The sequence below is a fragment of the Leucoraja erinacea genome, chromosome 22 (assembly GCF_028641065.1).
Source record: "Leucoraja erinacea ecotype New England chromosome 22, Leri_hhj_1, whole genome shotgun sequence".
In the NCBI taxonomy this organism is placed as follows: Eukaryota; Metazoa; Chordata; class Chondrichthyes; order Rajiformes; family Rajidae; genus Leucoraja; species Leucoraja erinaceus.
The window spans coordinates 3,405,590-3,426,240 of record NC_073398.1 but is presented as its reverse complement, the minus strand read 5'-3'; the positions used below and the strand labels follow the sequence as shown (position 1 = coordinate 3,426,240).

Sequence of the window (20,651 nt, the reverse complement as noted above, 5' to 3'; positions counted from 1 at the left end):
CGCATATTAACACTATCCTACACCCACTAGGGACAATTTTTACATTTACCAAGCCAATTAACCTACAAACCTGTACGTCTTTGGAGTGCGGGAGGAAACCGAAGTCCTCGGAGAAAACCCATGCAGATCACGGGGAGAATTTACAAACTCCGTGCAGACAGTAGTCAAGATCGAACCTGGGTCTCCGGCGCTGCATTCGATGTAAGGCAGCAACTCTACCGCTGACCGCCCAAAAGGATATTTAATTAAAAACAGGTTCAATCTCAACCACGACTTACAAGCCAGTATAGAGGCCCACTTATGAAAACAACTAATAAAAATATTGTTTCCATAAACAATAAATGGTGGCTTTGACAGCATCATCGAAGACATATCTACATTACAAAATAAATGTAAAGAATATTAACAATGTCAGTGCCTGGAATTCTTAAATGCTTACCCCAGAAAGATACAAATTCCTGCAACAAACAAGGAAAAGGAGAAGTACAATGCCAGAGAGAGAAAATTTATATGTGAAAGTAATTTTCTATTTGTTTATGACATTGGAAAAGACCATTAAGTTTATCAATTCTGTGCTGGCCCTTGGGGAAAACCTTTTCATCCCATTTCCTACTTGTTTCCTTGTTGCCGATCAACTCCTCACCCAGCTACTCTTGAAGTAATTTATTGTAGCTAATTAATGTATCAACCAAGGCACGTTTTGGAAGTGGGAGGAAACTGGAGCATATGGAAGAAATCCATATGGCAACAGGGAGAATATGTCGTCACACAGATAGTAAACCAATTAAATGTAGTTATATATTCCTAATTTATCTCTGCCTTACGCCAAATCTAATTGAATTGTAAACACCGTCACAAAAATATCCTTCACAGTTTCATCTTTCATCTGCAGAAAAAAGTAATTGCAGATGCTGGTTTACACAAAAGGATACAAAGTGCTGGAGTAACAGAGTTAATTGGATTGTGTAATTGTTAATTATCCCTAATGTGTAGGATAGTACTTGTTTACATGTGATCGATCGCTGGCTGGCACAGACTTGCTGGGCCGTAGGGCCTGTTTCCACACTGTATCTCGTTTTGTTGTACAAAAAATAATTGCATATATTTCCCACCCGACAGTGCAACTTTATTGTGCTTTATTAAGCAATACTGTGTTATACTTGACACAGAAAACCAATCACAAATCCACTCTATCACCAGAACATATTGTACTGTACAAGTACATCTATCTTACCTGCTGTCTAATTATTTATTGGTTACTTATTTGTTCTTCAAAATTTAAATATTTTTCTTTTCTCTTTTTAGACACTTCAAATTGACCTCTTTGGAACTTTGTCGGCACCAAAACGTGGTATATAATGCCTTGGTGCGGTCTGCTACATGAGTTTGCTGGGTTGAATGCAAATCAAAGCATTTCACTGTACCAAGGTACATATGACAATAAAATATAATTGAATCATTGAACCAAGCTTTCAGTTTTCAGGCCTAATCTGTTCTTGTGTGGCAAGGTGCCAAATCAAATTAATGTTTGATGACATTGCTGTCAAGTAGATTGGGGGATTGTAAAGGAATCACATGCAGTTGATAGCTATTTAGCTTTGAGTTGGATATCAAATAGGTGGTCACTGTAAATCGGAAATAAATGCTGGTCACAAACTAAATTTTGTCATACTGTAATATTTTATAATTTCCTTGTCTTAATTCCCTTGTTACATCCAGATATTCCTCAACTCATGTTTCATGAGACCCAGCAATGTTCCATTATTTCAAGTGGAATGAAATGTGAATATACTAATGGGAATTAAACATTTTAGATTAGTCACAAGGTGGCAGTGTTACTGCAGGAAGAGAGTGGCTTTGAGTAATTAATCCAAGATCAGATTGTCATCATACAAATCTTCAGTTACGTAGCAACACTGTATTTCTCATCAGTCAAATCTGAAGTTTTAATTCATCAGCAACAGAAAGAAAAGGACTGCCCCACAATTGTTACAAATAATATTTAACTTTGCATTTGGCAGGGTGAGGTAAAGACGGGGTAATCGTTACCTAGTTTACATTTATTAGGTGTAATTAATTATATTACAAAGTTTCCTGGAATTAACCTGGTCTTCTGTACGTATCAATATAAATGTAGCTGCAATTACATTACACTTTCAATCTTGATCAAAGCACTATCAGCCAAGTACAAAAACAAAATGATTGCGCAAATTAGTACCTTGGGCTTTAATAGACTCAAAGAGCAAGATAACTGGGCGTGGAGAGGAGGTTGAACATGGTTTTGATTTAACAAAGAATGGAAAATGACTTCAATACAATGCAAGCTAGATTTTAAATGAACCTAGGTCCTTGCACCGCGTACACATAGCCTGCTGAATAGGAGGTGTATCTTTGTAACAATGCTCTCCCAGAGAAGGAAAATTAGACATCCTACTATGCAGCATAAACAAGCCACTGCTTTAGATTTGACATACAGAGTTTTTAATAGAAAACAAGACTGCATTCCAAACTGCATTAGTGAACCAATAAGTAAATTGTTGATGTGTTATATGAGAATAAAACTCTCCCTTACTTCCAGGTGAGAGAAAATAATACAAATCTGATTGCATCACTCATACTACTGCTAGCTGAAAGCAAAACATAACAATTCTACATGGAATGGAGTGTGTGTAAGGTTTGCACAATCACAAGGTAGATAAAAATGCTTACTCTTCTTTTCCTTGACAAATTGGTGGATTTCCAATATAACTCAACCCACATAAACATATAATTTCACTGGAGTGGGTGCAGTAGTGTTTCACTAAGAATTCAGTTGAGGATGAGCTTGTTTTCCTTTAAGTGATGGAGGCTGGTATGAAGTGGGGAGAGGGTTTGGGGGGCAGGGTATTCTTGATAGAGATATACAAAATTATGAATAGTGTAGTTAGGATAGATATAAGGGAATATTTCCCCACAGCAGAGGTAGCTAAATCGGAGACAGTAGTTTAGAGTAAAGGATAATACATTTAGAGAGGTCAGGGGAAAAGCATTATCCAGAGTTTGGTTAGAACCTGAAATGCCTTGCCCGAAGGAGTGATGGAGGCAAAGACTCTCACAACGTTTAAGTATTTAGATGAGCATTTGAACACCCATCACACATTAAACTACTGACCGTGGTTAGTACATCAAGTCAACTTTATTTGTCACATACACATACAAGGTACAGTGAAATGAAAGTGGCAATGCCTGCAGGATTGTGCAAAACAACAGAACAGAACCAGTATTTACATCTTTTTTAAAGACACAACAGTAATTATGCCCTGGTGAGATCAGAGTTTACAGTTCTGATGGCCTGTGGGAAGAGACTCTCTGTTTTCGCAGCGTGATAACGGAGGCGCTTGCCTGACCGTAGCAGCTGGAACAGTCCGTTGCTGGGGTGGTAGGGTTTCTTCATGATCTTGTGGGCTCTGGATCTGCATCTCCTGGTGTTTAGGTCCTGGGGGGGGGGGGGGGGGGGGGGGGGGGGGGGGGGGGGGGGGGGGGGGGGGGGGGGGGGGGGGGGGGGGGGGGGGGGGGGGGGGGGGGGGGGGGGGGGGGGGGGGGGGGGGGGGGGGGGGGGGGGGGGGGGGGGGGTGTAGTTCCCATGGTGCGTTTGGCCGAACACACTACTCTCTGCAGAGCCTTCCTGTCCTGGGCAGAGCTGTTGCCAAACCACATTGAGATGTTTCCGGTCAGGATGCTTTCTACTGCACCAGAGTAGAGGATTAAAGGATTCTCAGTGAGACACTGAATTTCCTCAGCTGCCTGAGGTGGTAAAGGCACTGCCTTTCTCATCAGTGTGGCAGTGTGTGGTGCCCATGTCAGATCATCTGTGATTTGGACTCCCAGGTATTTAAAGCTGCTCACCCTATCCACAGTAGTGCCATTTATCCCCTGTGGCGTGTACGTCCTCGGTTGTTGCGCCCTTCTAAAGTCCACAATCAGCTCCTTAGTTTTCGTGACATTCAAGAGGAGGCTGTTGTTAGTATAGATTGTTACATGATGATAAGCATGATCATGGTGGGCTAAAGAGCCTGTTACTGTGCTCTATGACACTAAGACTACAGTGACACAGCGGTAGAGTTGCTGCCATACAGCGCCAGAGACCGGGGCTCGATTCTGACTACAGGTGCTGACTGTACGGAGTTTGTACATTTTCGTGTCCCGCATGGGTTTTCTCTGGGTGCTTCCGTTTTCTCCCACATTCCAAAGACGTAAAGGTTTGCAAGTTAATTGGCTTGGTGTAATTGCAAATTGTCCCTAGTGTGCGTAGGATAGTGTTCGTGTGCGGGGGAACGCTGGTCGGCGCGGATTCGGTGGTCCGAGGGGCCTGTTTCCACGTGGTATCTCAAACTAAACTACACTAATAAACAGAAACATATGCTCAAGCAATACACTTACATAATGGACCACCATGAAATTTAACTCCCAGTATATTATTATAATCTTGAGATGTTTATACATGAATAAATCATGCGCGTTTACTTCAAGGCCATATGATGCAGCAAACTTTAACACAATGCTGAAAACTGGATAAATATATCTTTACTGGATAAAAATATTTAACAAAGCCTGCATTTCAATAGAACCTTTAAGATAGCAAAAAAACTCCAAGGGTGATTGATAGGAACATTATCAAACAAACAATGAATGCCACACATGTACAGAGGTGCGAGGGATAAGAAGTCAAACATTGGTCATAGAGCCCAATTAAAGGAAGAAAGGGTTGAAACGTTTAGGGCTCGGTGTCTGAGCTTGACAACTTGGTCCTTGCAAGCATTTAAATTTAAGGACAACCCATATCGTAGGAGTGGAAATATCTTGGCAGGTTATAGACAGGAAGGTATTGCCTTGACAGAAAAGGTTGAGTGGAGGAGGGTTTCCAGAGGCGAGATCACCAGAGGTGATGAGCTCAGAAACAGTGTAGGGGCCGATGGCCTGGTGTTCAAAGGTCAAGGTCATGGCCAAGGGTCGGCATTAGATGTCTGGAGGCTGGCATGTGGCCTCAGCACCGTAGAGGTCAGCCTGTCAGTAGGCTGACCTCAGTTTATGAACTCATCACCTCTGATGATCTGCTCTCCACAGCCTCCAACCTTACCATTCCCGAGCATCGTACTGCCCGCTTCTATCCTCTTCCCAAAATCCACAAACATGACTGCCCTGGCAGACCCATTGTTTCTACCTACGTCTGCCCCACTGAATTCATCTCCACATATCTTGATTCCATCCTATCCCCTCTTGAACAGTCCCTTACCACCGACACCAGAGACATCTCACACGCCCTGCAACCATTCAATAACTTTCAATTTCTAGGCCTCCATTGTCTCATCTTAACCATAGACGTCCAGTCCCTTTATACCTCTATCCACCACCAGGATGGTCTCGGGGTCCAGGGCATGGAATAGAGACCCAATCAATTTTCCTCTACTAACACTCTCCTCTGTCTAGTGGAACATGTCCTCAACTTCAACAACTTCTCTTTTGACACCTCTCACTTTCTCCAAGTTAAAGATGCAGCCATGGGCACTTGCCCGAGCCCCAGCTACACTTCCCTTTTTGTTGATTACACAGAACAGTCCTTGTTCCAAACGTACGCTGGCACCATCCCCCAATTATGTCTGCACTTCATCAGGGCTGCCTCTTGCAACCGTGCAGAATTTGCTGATTTCATTAATGTCTACCCTTCCCTCACATTCACTGCGGCTATATCTGACACCTCTCTCGCCTTTCTTGATCTCTCTGTCTCCATCACAGCGGAGAATATTGACTGGCGTCTACTCCAAACTTACGACTCCCACTGTTATCTGGTCTATACTTCCAACCACCCTGTCACTTGCAAAGACTCTATCACTTATTCTCAAATTCTCCATCGCCTCTCCATCAGCTGCCAAAATGGGGCTTTCTCTTCTAGGACGCCCGAGACGTCCTCTTTCTTTAGTAAACATGGTTTCCCCCCCCTGCAGTATAGATGGATCTTTCACTCATGTCCTCCGTGTCCCCTTAGTTCTGCTCTCGCTCCTCCTCCCCCCCTCCCCTAGACAGAACAAAGATAGAGATCCCTAGTCCTCATCTTTAACCCCACCATCCTCTTCATTCAACACATCATCCTCTGTCATCTTCAACTGATCTCATCACTAGTCACACCCACCCATCTCTACCCCTTTCTGCCTTCTAGAGACCGCAACTCCTTACTTCACATCTATTCCCACCCAAACCACCCCCTCCCTAGGTACTTTACCCTGCAAGCCACAGGAGATATAACACCTGTCCCTATACCTCCTCCCTCGACTTCATCCAGGGGCCCCAGTAGGTCTTCCAGCTGAGACAGAGGTTCATGTGCATCTCCTGCATCCGGTGTTCCCTATGTGGCATCCTGCACATCGCCGACACTGAATATACATTCGGTGACAATCCACCGAATACTAGCACTCTCTCCACCAAGGCCCACTGCTAAACATTTTAACCCCTTCCTATTCCTCCACTAATCTTTCTGTTCTAGGCCTCTTTCATTGCCAGACTGTGTCACATGCACCTGGGTGGCTTACAGTCCAATGGTATGAACATTGAATTCTACAACTTAAGGTAACCTCTACAAATCCCTGCCCCCCTCCCACTTCTCCCCCACACTCCCCTTTCCTCCCTCCCCCCTCTGTCCCGTGTGCACCACCTGGATTTGCACCTATTTCTCCCATCACCATCCCCCTGCATTCCTTCCGTGGGGTTCACACATTGTAAGTCTTCAATCCTTTTATCTCACACCTGTTTTTTCATATCAGGCCTTTGCCCAACACATCTACCAATCAAAACCTTCCTTCACCTATGTTCATTCATCTGTTACCCACCATGCTTTACCCTCATCTCCCCCAACTTTCTCCATATCCCCTCTACAATCAATCTGAAGAAGGGTCCCGACCCAAAACATCAGCCATCCATGTTCTCTTTGTTTTTGTAAACCTGCATCTGCAGCTCTTATTTCCTCTGGGTGAATGACACCTGGTTTGGGTTTACTGAGAGTTGAATATTTCATTGCAGCCACTAGAATGAGGGCAGATGTTCAGGAATGTATTAGAATAGTCAATCTCAGGGCTAACAATGACAGGAATGAAAGTTTCAGCAGGAAAAGGATCAAAACTGAGAAAGAGTTGGGTATATCGATGATTATGAATAAATCTGGAGCTCAGGTCAAAGTAAATATGACACAGTGGCAGTGAAGAGCCCGATTCTTTATCAAACAGTTGGACAGGAGAGAGATGATGTTTATGGCCAAGGAACTGCCAAATCAGCAGCTGATATCATGCTCACTCTGCTATTCTTGCTTTGATAATATCTGTAGAAAGGTGTTGGCAGAATGTCAGGACCTTGCCTGATTCTAAAATGTGACGTGATGCACTGATCATGGCTGTAAGTATTCACCAAGTTATTTTCAATCCAAGCAATTATATTGGCTCTTAGGAAATTTTGATTAGGAATAAAGAACTGATTGAAGCCCTACCGGATATTAGAAATCAAATTTTAATTGGTGCTGTTGAATGTATGAGGATGCATGTTGGATCACAAGATATTTTTATACCAACTAATCCAGAGCATGATATTAATAATACCATATTAACTTCACCGAACCAATTTTTAGAGAGTTAAGATATGCCGTCAGACTCTACTAAATATATAGGATGCTTCTAAACTGTGGAGATCCTAGCATGATAGCACTTCAATGTGTTCGTGGCATCTGGAAAGGTGCCAATGAAATCTGGCTCTTTTCATGATGAAGGAAAATAAAAATGAAAATGACTGAAGGACTTAATTTGCTTTCAACTCTTGCTAATGCTCCGTGAGTGGTTAGTGAAATGAAGAGGTATAATACAAAATCAATTATGATGTGAGAAATATTACAGTAAAGCAGAATAAACATAACCACTTCATACCAAAATGAAAATGAATGTTGGTAAATGGTCCCACTGCAGGATGCTTGATATAACATAGATAATGCGACACCACCATATAACAATTACAGCATGGAAACAGGCCATCTCGGCCTTTCTAGTCCGTGCCGAACACTTATTCTCACCTAGTCCCATCTACCTGCACTCAGACCATAACCCTCCATTCCTTTTGCATCCATATACTTATCCAATTTATTTTTAAATTATAAAATCGAACCTGCCTCCACCGCTTCCACTGGAAGCTCATTCCACACAGCTACCACTCTCTGAGTAAAGAAGTTCCCCCTCATGTTTCCCCTAAACTTCTGTCCCTTAATTCTCAAATCACACCTCGAAGTTCTGGCTATTTAATTAATTTAGAGACCAATTTAAGTTTCAAATTTCGATTATTCATCATTCTTTGTAAACATTGCATTATGGAAAGCTCCGACTTAAAAAATTATTATGTAATTATTTAGGCTACACATTAAACGCTTTCATATGCAACAAATAAAATGCCTGAACATACATCAGTCTATCTTGGTGCACAAAGAACTATGGATTAGCAAAATACACCATGAGAAATGTTCCATGCAGTCTTATGCCAAGATTAAATTACATTACATCCAGGAAATGTCGTTAAAATTATAGCGCAAAAAACTGTAACTGCCATCAAATGATTTCATGCTGTATATTTCCAAAACCCTATAATGCTTAATGTGTGCTTTTACAAAGTAGTCATTCATGAAAAAACAAAACAAAAACTCAATTGTTACATCACTTTTGTAGACATTTCAGGAATAATGAGTTAACATTACCTGTCAGAAGCAGCTTGTACTGTGGAATTCTTTGGACAGGTTTTAACAAGTAATGTTTGAGTGCCAGGTTTGCACAGCGAGAGCTCATCTGAAAGAATACAAAGCTGAAATTTTATACACGAGAAGATTCATAAACCTGTTAATGATAGCTGTGAAGCCATCCGCATATTCTGTATTAGGCACTTTGGAGAAATACCATGTCTTTACACGCGATGTGTTTGCCCCAAACAGACACGTGGCAGCAAATTGTTAAAGGCAATGTCGGTCTTAAGAATATATTTATTACCTCAAATTCTCTGACTACTGCAGCAAAGGTGGAATTCTTCTTGCACTGTTCATCCAACAAACAAATATTCTTGTCAAACTCTTTGATGTAGGTTGAATACATTTTTAGGTATGGTCCTTTCTCCATGAAGATATCAGCTATTCTCTGATACTTATCCCTGCAGATACAAAGAATTATTCAGTTTTAAGTGTAAACAACAAAACCATTTATTTATAAAAGTAAGTCAGAATTAATTGAGAGTGACTTGTATACAGGATATATAAAGTGAAGCTACAGCTTCAACCCCCATCATCACGATGTACCATGGTCATACTTTTGGTATTAGTATTTGTTTATTCTTGTCACACATACCAAGATACAATGGAAAAAAAACCATTGTTTTGCAGGCAATCCTGGAAAATCATACCATACATGAGTACAACAGGTAGTAAATAAAATGTTACAGCTACAGAGAAAGTGCAGATTTAAAACAAAAAAGTACATTGGCTGCAACAAGGTTGATTGGAAGATTGGAAATTCATCCCAAACAAAAGGGAGATCTATTCAACAGTATGAACATAGAAAAATAGGTGCAGCAGTAGGCCATTCGGCCCTTTGAGCCAGCACCGTCATTCAATATGATCATGGCTGATCATCTAAAATTCCTGCTTTTCTCCATATCCTTTGTTTCCTTGATCCCCAAGAGCTAAATCTAACTTTCTCTTGAAAACATCCAGTAAATTGGCCTCCAATGCCTTCTGTGGCAGAGAATTCCAGATTCACAACTCTGGGTGAAGATGTGTTTCCTAATTTCAGTCCTAAATGGCCTACCCCTTATTCTTAAACTGTGACTCCTGGTTCTGGACTCCCCCAACATCGGGAACATTTTTCCTGCATCTAGTCTGTCCAATCCTTTAAGAATTTTATATGTTTCGTTAAGATCTCCTCCCATCCTTCTAAATTCCAGTGAATACAAGCCCAGTCGACCCATTCATACGAAGCAGGAAGTCATGTTGCAGCTTTAGAAAATTTGAGTTGGCCACATTGGAGTATTTCTGGTTGCTTCATTGTAGGCAGGATGTGAAGACTTTGGAGCGAGTGCAAAAGCGGTTTACCAGAATGCTGCCTCGATTAGGAAGTATTACTTTTAAGGAGAGTTTGGACAAATAGGATTGTTTCCTCTGGAGCATCAGATGTCGGGGGGAAGACCTGATGGAAGTATGTAAAATTATAAGAGGCAAGGATAGTGTAGACAGTCCGAATCATTTTCCAGGATGGAAATGTCAAGGTCGGCAGGGCACAGCTTTAAGTTCAGACAGGGAAAATTTAAAGGAAATGTGCGAGTCCATTTTTTTTATACACAGAAAGATTGGTGGATAGCTGGAAAGAGCTGTCAGGGGTGGTAGTAAAAGCAGGCACATAGGTAGCATTTAAGAGGTTTTTCGACAGGGATATTCAGGGAATGGAAGGATATGGATCACATGCAGGCATAGTTTAGTTTCAATCGACCTTGTGTGGGCCACAGGATCTGTTCCTGTGCTGTACTGTTCTATGTTGGAAGGAGTTGTTCTATGTTCTATAACAATAGAGAAGCAGCTATTCTTGAAACCGGTGGTTCTTAAAGAAGCTATTCTTGAATCAGTGCTTTCTGTACCTTCTGTCTGATGGGAAAGGGAAATAAAAATAAGTTCTCCTTGTAACTTGGTTGGCATGGAAGAGTTGGGCCAGAGAGCCGTTTCTGTGCTGAATATTTTGTAGTTCTAAGTGCTGGATGTGGCCCAGAGGCTGCCCAGGCACAGAGTATACTGTGGATGGCTTGAATGGCATCATGTGTTGTCTTTTCTCTGACTGATTAGCATGCAATAAAAAGCTTTTCACTGTACCTCGGTACCCGTGACAATAAACTAAACTCAAACTCAACTCACGTCAGAGGATGGACTGTCTTAAGTCATTCAGCACGTCTACTTCCCCAAAATACCTTGTTATCTAATAATTACTTTGTCTTAATTCATGTGGATGTAACAGTGTTGGCATCTAGGAGATAAGCACGGGAGAAATATCTAGTCATACATTTCAAAGGAATATCTAGTCATGCGTTTCTGAAGGCAATGAATAAGTTAACATGAAAATATTGCTTCAAATTACCAGTGCAAGCTCTCACATTCTCCTCTCTAAGTCATAAATTGTGAGGGCCAACTGTTACTATGGATTGTGGTCAGCTATGAACCTATATATCAGCCACTGGTTAGAATGAAATGTTCTAGATTTTCCTTTCAAAGGTTTCAAAGGTCTCAAAGGTATTTTATTGTCACATGTACCAATTGAGGTAGATGTGACAGTGATATACAAATTACCATGCAGCCATACGGAAAAAAAAAAGCAACAAGACACACTACATAAAAGTTAACATAAACATCCACCGCAGCGGATTCCCCACATTCCTCACTGTGATGGAAGGCAAAAAAGTCCAATCTTCTTCCTCTTTATTCTCCCGCGGTTGGGGCAGTCGAACCATCCGTCGAGGCGATCAAAGCTCCCGTAGTCGGCGGTTGAAGGTCCCGCGTCGGGGCGATCAAGGCTCTCCTGTCGGGGCAAACCTCCCGCGACTTGGAGTTCCCGATGTCAGTTTCTGACCAGAAACAGCAGGCGCCATGATGTTAAAGTCCACAAGCACCCACGGTTGGAGCTCCGAGGTCGATCCCTGGCCAAGGGACCTTGAGCTCCATGATGGCAAGTCCGTAGGAACCCGCGGTGGTGCTCTCAAAGTCGGTCTCCAGCAAAGGCCGCCAACTCCTCGATGTTAGGCCACAGTGCGGATGGAGAAACAATATGGAAAAAAAATCGCATCTCCATCGAGGTAAGAGATTAGAAAATGTTTCCCCCAACCCCGCACCCCCACATAAAACAAGCTAAAGTACATTTAACACATACTATTAAAACACAACGAAGGAAAGGACAGACAGACAGACAGTTGGCGAGGCAGCCATTGCTGGCACCATCCGGTGGTCACATCTTTGCAAATATCACCTCTCAGTGATCACACTGTAAGATTGAAAGGCCCCAGCTACTCCAACTTATCTCATAATTCATTCCTATCATACGATAGGATCATAATGAATAGATTTTAGTAGCACAAATGGAATAATGAACAATTCAATACCAATGAGCCATTCTCTCTTCTAGTTCTCGCAGCAGCCCCCGGTTCAGCTCATACAGTTGTGGCAGGTAGTACAAGATCTGGTTCAAAGTCTTATCATCAATCACTTGTTTTCCATATTGTCGTGATGCTTGGATCACTGAATCCCGGAAATCCTAGATTTCAAATGGATAGAATAATTAGATGCAATGAAGTCTGCAAGATTTAAAACTGTTAATTATTTAGTCTAGTTGACGATAAACTAGTGACCCATTTGAAGTAAATTGTAAATCTTAAAATGTAAATGTTTTTTTTATTTTGACCTGTCTTCTGTATGCACAGAAGTGGGACTGATAAAAAGATATTGATTTAAAATATTGATTCTGGAACTTCCTCCACTGATGCTGCCTGATCTATTGAAGGTTCCAACAATTTCAGTTTTTATATCTTTCTTATAACCTTCCATTAATTTGCACTATTGCATCTCTTGAAAACATGGATAGGTGACGTTGTGGTTTTAGGCCGTTTTTCAGACTGATTGTGAGGGAGTGGAATGGTGGTGGGGGAAAAAAAAGCTGGAAAAGGGGAGAGTCAGAACGAAGCATCGCAGATAATAGGTCGACATGGTCGAAGGTTTTTTTTGATAGGCAGATGTTTGTAACAAAGGCCAGATTTAAGAATGGAAGGTGTGAGACAGGTTTGAAGAGTTGCTGATTGTGAGGCCAGAGAGAGGAAAGTAGCAAGAGGGGAGGATAGTGAGAGGTTACCTAAAATTGGAGAATTCCATGTTCATACCATTGGGTTGTAAGCTATCCAAGCTGAATATGAGGGATTGTTCCTCCAGTTTACATGTGGTCTCACTCCGGCAATGGAGGATGACCAGGACATAAAGGTCAATGAAATGGAAGGGGTTAAAATGGTTAGTAACCAGAAGATCTAGTAGGTCTTGACGGACCGAGCGCAAGTGTTCAGCGAAATGGTCGCCGAGTCGATGCTTGGTCTCGCTAATGTACAGGTGGCCACATCGGGAACACTGGATGCAGTAGAAGAGGTCTAATAAGACTTAATTCCTCTTACATACAATATTTCATAGTAAATAAGATGCACTTTTCTGTGGTTATTAGTGGGGCACTGCTAATCTTTAGCTTCAAATTGAATTTACAACTCTCAAACCGTCAACCTTTCCATATCTAGATCGGTTTACAAAATAACTTGTTCCTGTGTTTTAAATAAGTATTACAAATTTCAAACTAACAGCCTATTCTTTTTCTCCAGAGATGCTTCCTGATCCTCTGAGTTACTCCAGCATTTTGTGTCGAGTCTGAAGAAATGTCTCGACCCGAAACGTCGCCTATTCCTTTTCTCCAGAGATGCTGCCTGACCTGCTGAGCAGCATTTATCTTTGACATATGCCAAGTATGGCTTCAAAACAACAGAAATGCTCCCTGCAACCAAAGTACAGGATACACAGATGATGATTCCTCTACGACTATAACCAGATATCTTAAAAACAAAGCTGCCTCATTGACTAACTATTCAAAATATTTTGACCAAAGACAGCACCCAAACAACTCCAAACTGCTGATTCAAGCAGTGTACAACATACCATACGAAAAGGCAGTTAAATTTTGACCCGGCTGCTTTGTACTGTATAACACTAGTTTCCACATGTAAAACTGATTAAGGTTTACATGACTAATAATTTGGCATACTAAGAGGAGCGAGACTACTAAATGACATAGTTGCATAGAAATGCGAAGCATTAACAGATGGCTAGCTAATATCCTCACATATGTTTGAAATGGATATTAAAACCTTTTCATGGTTGGTCATGGGCAATTACATATTGTGTCAGCTGCCCAACACAAATTCAAACCATTTCAAAGAGGAAGAACATCAGCTGAAATCCATATGCTTATCTCTTATCTATACAAAAGTGTTGTTTTCAGAAGGTAGACAAAAATGCTGGAGAAACTCAGGCAGCATCTATGGAGCGAAGGAAATAGGCAACGTTTGTTTTCAGGAAGCTACTTTGTGTTGTTTTATGCAGCTGCTATTTTGTATGACACATTCTAGATGGATCACTTGTAACCAAATGTTTTAATTATTGATTTTAAACAACAATAAAAACAGAAAATAAATTACTTACAATATGCAAAAGCTTCAAAACATCCACAAACCTGTTGAAATAAATCCATAGAATTACCTTTTTATATGATTTGTGATTACTCAAAGTTGGCTGTAAACTTTCATATAAAAATCACAACAAAGTACATACACTTTCTCCGAGCTCATGATTTCCCTGGCAATGTGATAGACCTTGGTTTTCACCCCTGTGTCATTCTGCAAAGGAAATACATAGCAACCTTCAAAAAGGAATATTATTGTTCACAGCAAAACATAAACCATGGCAGTAGTATACCAAAATAAATTAAATGACTTTAACACCATAGGTGTTCAATACATTCACAAAGTCTCCAAATCATTGACCTATTTACAAATTTGAGATATGGCCATAATTAATATCCACTTGAGTGATATTGAACTGTTGATTATTTGGATCATCGGAATATAATAATTACGAAGACAATTATGCCATTTAGCCCTTCAAGCTTTAGCACCCTTCATTGAAATCATGGCTGACCTTTCACCTCAGTACCATTTTCCTTCACCATTTTCCTTCTCCATTCGTGATCTCTTTGACATCCCGGAAACTATTGACATTTGTTTTGTGTGAACTCAATTATCCCCAAGATCGTTCTTGTGAACCTCCTCCAAACCCTCTCCAAAACCAGCGTGTCCTTTCTCAGATAGGGGGCCGATAACTGCTCACAATATTCCAAATGTGGCCTCACCAGCACCTGATAAAGCCTCAGCATGACATCCTTGCTTTAATATTCTAGTCCCCTTGAATTGAATCTTAGCATTGCATTTGCCTTTCTTACTGCTGGCTCAACCTGCAAATTAAACAAAGAAAATGCACTCAGTTCATCTGCCATTTCTTTGGTCCCCATTACTACTTCGCCAACATCATTTTCCAGCAGTCCATTGTCCCTTCTTACATTTCTTTTACTCTTTATATATATCTGTAAAAATCTTTTACAGATCCTTTTTTATATTATTGGCATCCTCTTTTATATTATTGGCTAGCCTACCTTCATCTTTCATCTTATCTCCCATTCCTTTTTTTAGTTGCCGTCTGTTGGTTTTTAAAAGCTTCCCACTGATCTTTGCCATGTCATATGCCTTCACTTTTGCTTTCATGCTGTCCTTGACATCTTTTGTCAGCCATGGTGGCTTCATTCTCTCCTTGGTATGTTTCCTCCTGTTTGGGATGAAAAGAGTCTGCATCTTCTGAAATATTCCCAGAAACTCCTGCCATTGCTGCTCCACCATCATTCTTGCTAAGGTTCCCTGCCAATCAACTTTGGCCATTCTCATGCCTCTATAGTTACCTTTACTCAACAGTAATAGAGCTCAGATTTCAGCTTCTCCCTCTCAAAACTGCAGGTTGAATCCTATCATATTATGATCACTCCCTCCTATGGGTTCCTTTACCTTAAGTGTCTGTATTGAACCGGCTTACTGATGGAAAGAAGTGTGTTGTGGTGGAAGGGCTGCACTTTGGGAGCCCTAATGCAAGAGGCCCTCAACAGCTTTGATGTACAGAGGAATCTTGGAGTCCAAGTCCATAACTCCTCGAAAGTGGCAACATAATAGATAGTGGTAAAGAAGGCATATTGTCTGCTTGCTTTCATAGGCTGGGGCATTGAGTACAATAGTCAGGAAGTCACGATGCAGCTTAATAAGTCTTTGGTTAGGGCGCATTTGAGCTTTTGCATACAGTTCTGAGTGCCCCATTACAGGAAGGTCGTGGCGGCTTTAGAAAGGGTGCAGAGGAGGTTTACCCGAATGATGCCTGGTTTGGGAAGGTATTAGCTACAGGGAGAGGTTGGACAGATTTGGATTGTTTTCTCTGGATCCGCAGAGGTTGCGGGGAAACCAAGCAGAAGTATATAAAGTTATGAGGGGCAGACACAGAACCTTTTATTCCCAAGGATGGGGGGGGAAAAAAATCAAAATCTAGAGGTCATAATTTTAAGATGGAGGGGAAAAAAGTTCAAAGGAGACTTGCAGGCAATGGTTTTTTTGCATAGTGGGTGGTGTGTGCGTTGAATGTGCTGCCGGGGGTAGTGGTTGAGGCAATTTAATTTTGGCATTTAAGAGATTTTTGGATAGGGAGATATGTAAGGAATTGAGGGAAATTTATTTTTTGCAGGCAAATACGAGATAGTCTTGCCATCATGTTTGGTACAGACATTGGCGGCCAAAGGGCCTGTTCTTGTGTTGTATTGTTCTATGTTCTATGATAAATTGGAGGTCATATTATCCTTTGAGCCTGCTCTACCTTTCAATTAAATGAAAAGAGATATGATCTTGACCTCAACTACACTTTCCAAGATTCCAATGATTCAGGATCCTTAAAGAAACAATTCCTCTTCATTTCTTTAATAAATGAACTACACATTATTCTGAAATTATGCCCTCTTGATCTAGATTTGACAGAGAGTTGTGAATTTGTGGAATTCGCTGCCTCAGAAGGCAGAAGGCTGATTCAGTGGATGACTTCAAAAGAGAGTTAGATAGAACTCTTAGGGTTACTGGAATCAAGGGGTATGAGGAGAAGGCAGGAACGGGGTACTGATTGTGGATGATCAGCCATGATCACATTGAATGGCGGTGCTGGCTCGAAAGGCCGAATGGCCTACTCCTGTACCTATTGTCTATGTATGTACAGTGCTCTCCATAATGTTTGGGACAAAGACCTATCATTTATTTATTTGCCTCTGTACTCCACAATTTGAGATGTGTAATAGAAAAAAAAAATCACATGTGGTTAAAGTGCAGATTTTAATAAAGACATTTTTTATACATTTTGGTTTCACCATGTAGAAATTACAGCAGTGTTTGTACATCCTGTAAGATCCTGACCAACTTTTACCGCTGTACCATCGAAAGCATCCTGACCACCTGCTTCACGGTATGGTACAGCAGTTGCACCGTAGCGGACAGGAAGGCACTACAACGGGTGGTGAAAACCGCGCAGTACATCATCGGTGCCCCGCTCCCTGCCATGGATGCCCTCCACCGAAAACGGCGTCTGAGACGGGCCGGGAAGATCATCAAAGATCCCTCCCACCCCAACCATGGACTGTTTGCCCTCCTCCCATCAGGGAGGCGGTCGCCTCAGGTCTCGTACCAGTAGGATGAGGAACAGCTTCTACAATAATACCATCACATTGCTGAACTCGGAGTCCCGCCGATAGACTTCTCCAGTCTCTCCGTCCACATTGTTCGATTATTGTTTGATTATTCTGTATTTTTATTTTTATTTCTATATTGCACTATACTACGGACTGACGCTAAACTGCATTTCGTTGTACCCATACTCGTATTTGTGCAATTACATTAAAGTTGAATTGAATTGAATTGAACATAGTCTTTTCCATGGATTGTCACCTTGTCGTGGTGGAGAAGCTTATGTGGTCCTGAGATCCTGAAAGCGATGCTATCTGGAGCCATGTTGCTGGTAGTGCCACCCATGGCGTAAGGACGAGGGTTAGGTCACTGACAAAGAGCTATCCAACCAAGACCTCAAAGGTGGAACATGCGGAGGACGATGGTTGACCTTATTGGTGCGTCACAACGACTGGGAAGGCGGATGAAGGCTTCAACAGAAAAGGGTCTCCGGTCGTCTTGGACTCCATGCCACTGGATCCTGACCCAGATCTGTCAAGGACTGTGGGGTGGCTGTCTGTGCACTAGTCCCCCCCCCTCGTTAAGCAAAGTAACGCACAGGTGTCCTCCCTATAGGGAATAGTACCCTGGAGTCACCCATGGTCAGCCATGACCAAAGGGGGCCTAAAATCTGTACATTTATCATCCCCCCCCCCCCATTTCAGGGCACCATAATGTTTGGGACACAGCAATGTCATGTAAATGAAAGTAATCATGTTTAGTATTTTGTTGCATATCCTTTGCATGCAACGACTGCTTGAAGTCTGCAATTCATGAACATCACCAGTTGCTGGTGTCTTCTCTGGTGATGCTCTGCCAGGCCTGTATTGCAGCCATCTTTAGCTTATGCTTATTTTGGGGGCTAGTCCCATTCAGTTTTCTCTTCAGCATATAAAAAGCATGCTCAATTGTGTTCCGATCGAGTGATTGACTTGGCCACTCAAGAATTCATTTTTTTTAGCTTTGAAAAACTCCTTTGTTGCTTTAGCAGTATGTTTGGGATCATTGTCTTGCTGTAGAATGAACTGCTGGCCAATGAGTTTTGAGGCATTTGTTTCAACTTGAGCAGATGTGTCTATACCCTTCAGAATTCATTATGCTACTACCATCAGCAGTTGTATCATCAATGAAGATAAGTGAGCCAGTACCTTCAGCAGCCATACATGCCCAGGTCATCACAACCCCACCACCGTGTTTCACAGATGAGGTGGTATGCTTTGAATCTTGGGTAGTTCCTTCTCTCCTTGCATTGGCTCCAAGGTAGACACAAAATGCTGGAGTAAGTCAGCGGGACAGGCAGCATCTCTGGAGAGAAGGAATGGGTGAGGTTTTGGGCAAGACCCTTCTTCAGACTGATGTCAGGGGAGTTGGCGGTACAGAGAAAAATGTATTCGGAGACAGTAAGACTGGAGGGAGAACTGGGAAGGGGGAGGGGATGAAGAGAGAGGGAAAGTAGGGGGCTACTTGAAGTTAGAGAAGTCAATGTTCACACTGCTGGGGTGTAAGCTACCCTAGCAAAATTTGAGGTGCTGTTCCTCCAATTTGCACTGGGTTTCACTCTGCCAATGGAAGAGACCCAGGGCAGAAAGGTGAGATTGGGAATGGGAGGGGGAGTTAAAGTCTTGAGCAACCGGGAGAGCAGGTAGGTTAAGGCTGACTGAGCGGAGGCTTTTAGCAAAACTATCGCCGAGCTTGAACTTGGTCTCGCCGATATACAGGAGTTGACATCTGGAACAGCGGATACAGTAGATGAGAGTTGGAGATGGTGCAAGTGAACCTCTGCCTCACCTGAAAAGGCTGTTGGGGTCCTTGGACGGAGTCGAGGGGGGAGGTAAAGAGACAGGTGTTGCATCTCCTGCAGTTGCAAGGGAAAAATCGTCACCTATTCCTTCTCTCCAGAGATTCTGACTGTTCCGCTGAGTTACTCCAGCATATTGAGTCTACCTTTGATTTAAACCAGCATCTGCAGTTCTTTCCAATTTCCAATTCTCTCCTCTATATCCATCTTGTTAGTTATACCAATGAATTATCTTAATTCCCTTTCCCCTAATTGAATTTATATGTTTAACTGTTGAGAGATTAAGATTAAATACATACAAGAATAGCATTTAATTGACTGTAATTCATTTTATGCAGCACCATAAATTATAGTCCCTGATTGTATCCCCCATTTTGAATAAATTCCACTGAAGTGACCACTTCTCAAATTCACCTGAGCAATAACAACAGATTTGCTACATTTAGATAAAAATAATCAACAAGCTACCTGCTTCTCGTCTTGCTGATCCAGTTCTCCTTTGCTTGCATCTGAACTATTATCTTCTTCATCAGAACTAAATATGATCTCTTCCTCCTCTGAGTTGATGTCCATTTCTGAAGAAAGGTTGTCCTGTTCCTGTCCTGGGCTACAAATAAGTTAATGAGAGCAAGGTACTTAATACTTCATCTGCAAATAAAATGTATAATTTCATATTCAAGTTTTAACTTCTGGGGAAGGAAAGCTATTTTCACCCCATCCAGAGGAGTATCAGTATCAGTAATAAAGTATTAAGGACACTCAGACAGATTTAGCATCATAACAATGACTGTTTTGCTGTTTCTCATTCCCAACCTCTTTTAGCATAGGAAGGGTTTAGAAGAATGTAGGTCAAATGCAGTCAAAGGGGTATAGTAAGTCATCTTGGTCTTGGTCAGTATGGATGAGTTGGACTAAAGGGCACATTCTATACTGTAGAGCACAATGGCTCTACTCCTATAAAGGGGTCTTTTTTTTTTAAATCTCTGTTACTTGCATTTGTTTGCACCTGGAGTGAAATGAACTTGTCCCATCTCAACGCAACTGTTGGTGAACAGATGTTCATAATATAAATGTGTAACACATTTATAATATTTGGACGAGAAAGACTGCTAAAAGAAGTTAATTTCAAGTAAGCTGCTCCCCCTCAGTCCCTCTCTCACATTATCTACTCAGGTCCTCCAACACATACCATGAAAAACCTGTCTCCCAGTTTCTTTCTTCCTCACTCCATTTGTTCATCAACCACACACACTCCATTGGTGTTCCTCTCAGCCCAACAATCTTCCTTTTTCCCCCATACTCAAACTACCTTTCCCCTCAGATTCCATATCCTGCAGCTCCTTGTTATCTCCATCAATAATATTCCAGACGATGTGGCTATTTTCACCTGCACCCAACC

The 20,651-nt window shown here is 41.8% G+C and overlaps 1 protein-coding gene across 1 annotated transcript in view; it reads right to left on the bottom strand.

The window, feature by feature from the left end:
* fgd6 (FYVE, RhoGEF and PH domain containing 6) overlaps positions 1–20,651 on the bottom strand; it is a 78,654-nt gene that overhangs the window by 41,645 nt on the left and 16,358 nt on the right. The window contains exons 3-8 of the mRNA XM_055652778.1: positions 19,721–19,859; positions 14,435–14,499; positions 14,306–14,336; positions 12,181–12,332; positions 9,042–9,198; positions 8,756–8,843 (exon numbers count right to left, since the gene is read on the bottom strand). Coding sequence (XP_055508753.1) covers positions 8,756–8,843; positions 9,042–9,198; positions 12,181–12,332; positions 14,306–14,336; positions 14,435–14,499; positions 19,721–19,859 — 632 coding nt within the window. The remainder of the gene's footprint in view (positions 1–8,755; positions 8,844–9,041; positions 9,199–12,180; positions 12,333–14,305; positions 14,337–14,434; positions 14,500–19,720; positions 19,860–20,651) is intronic.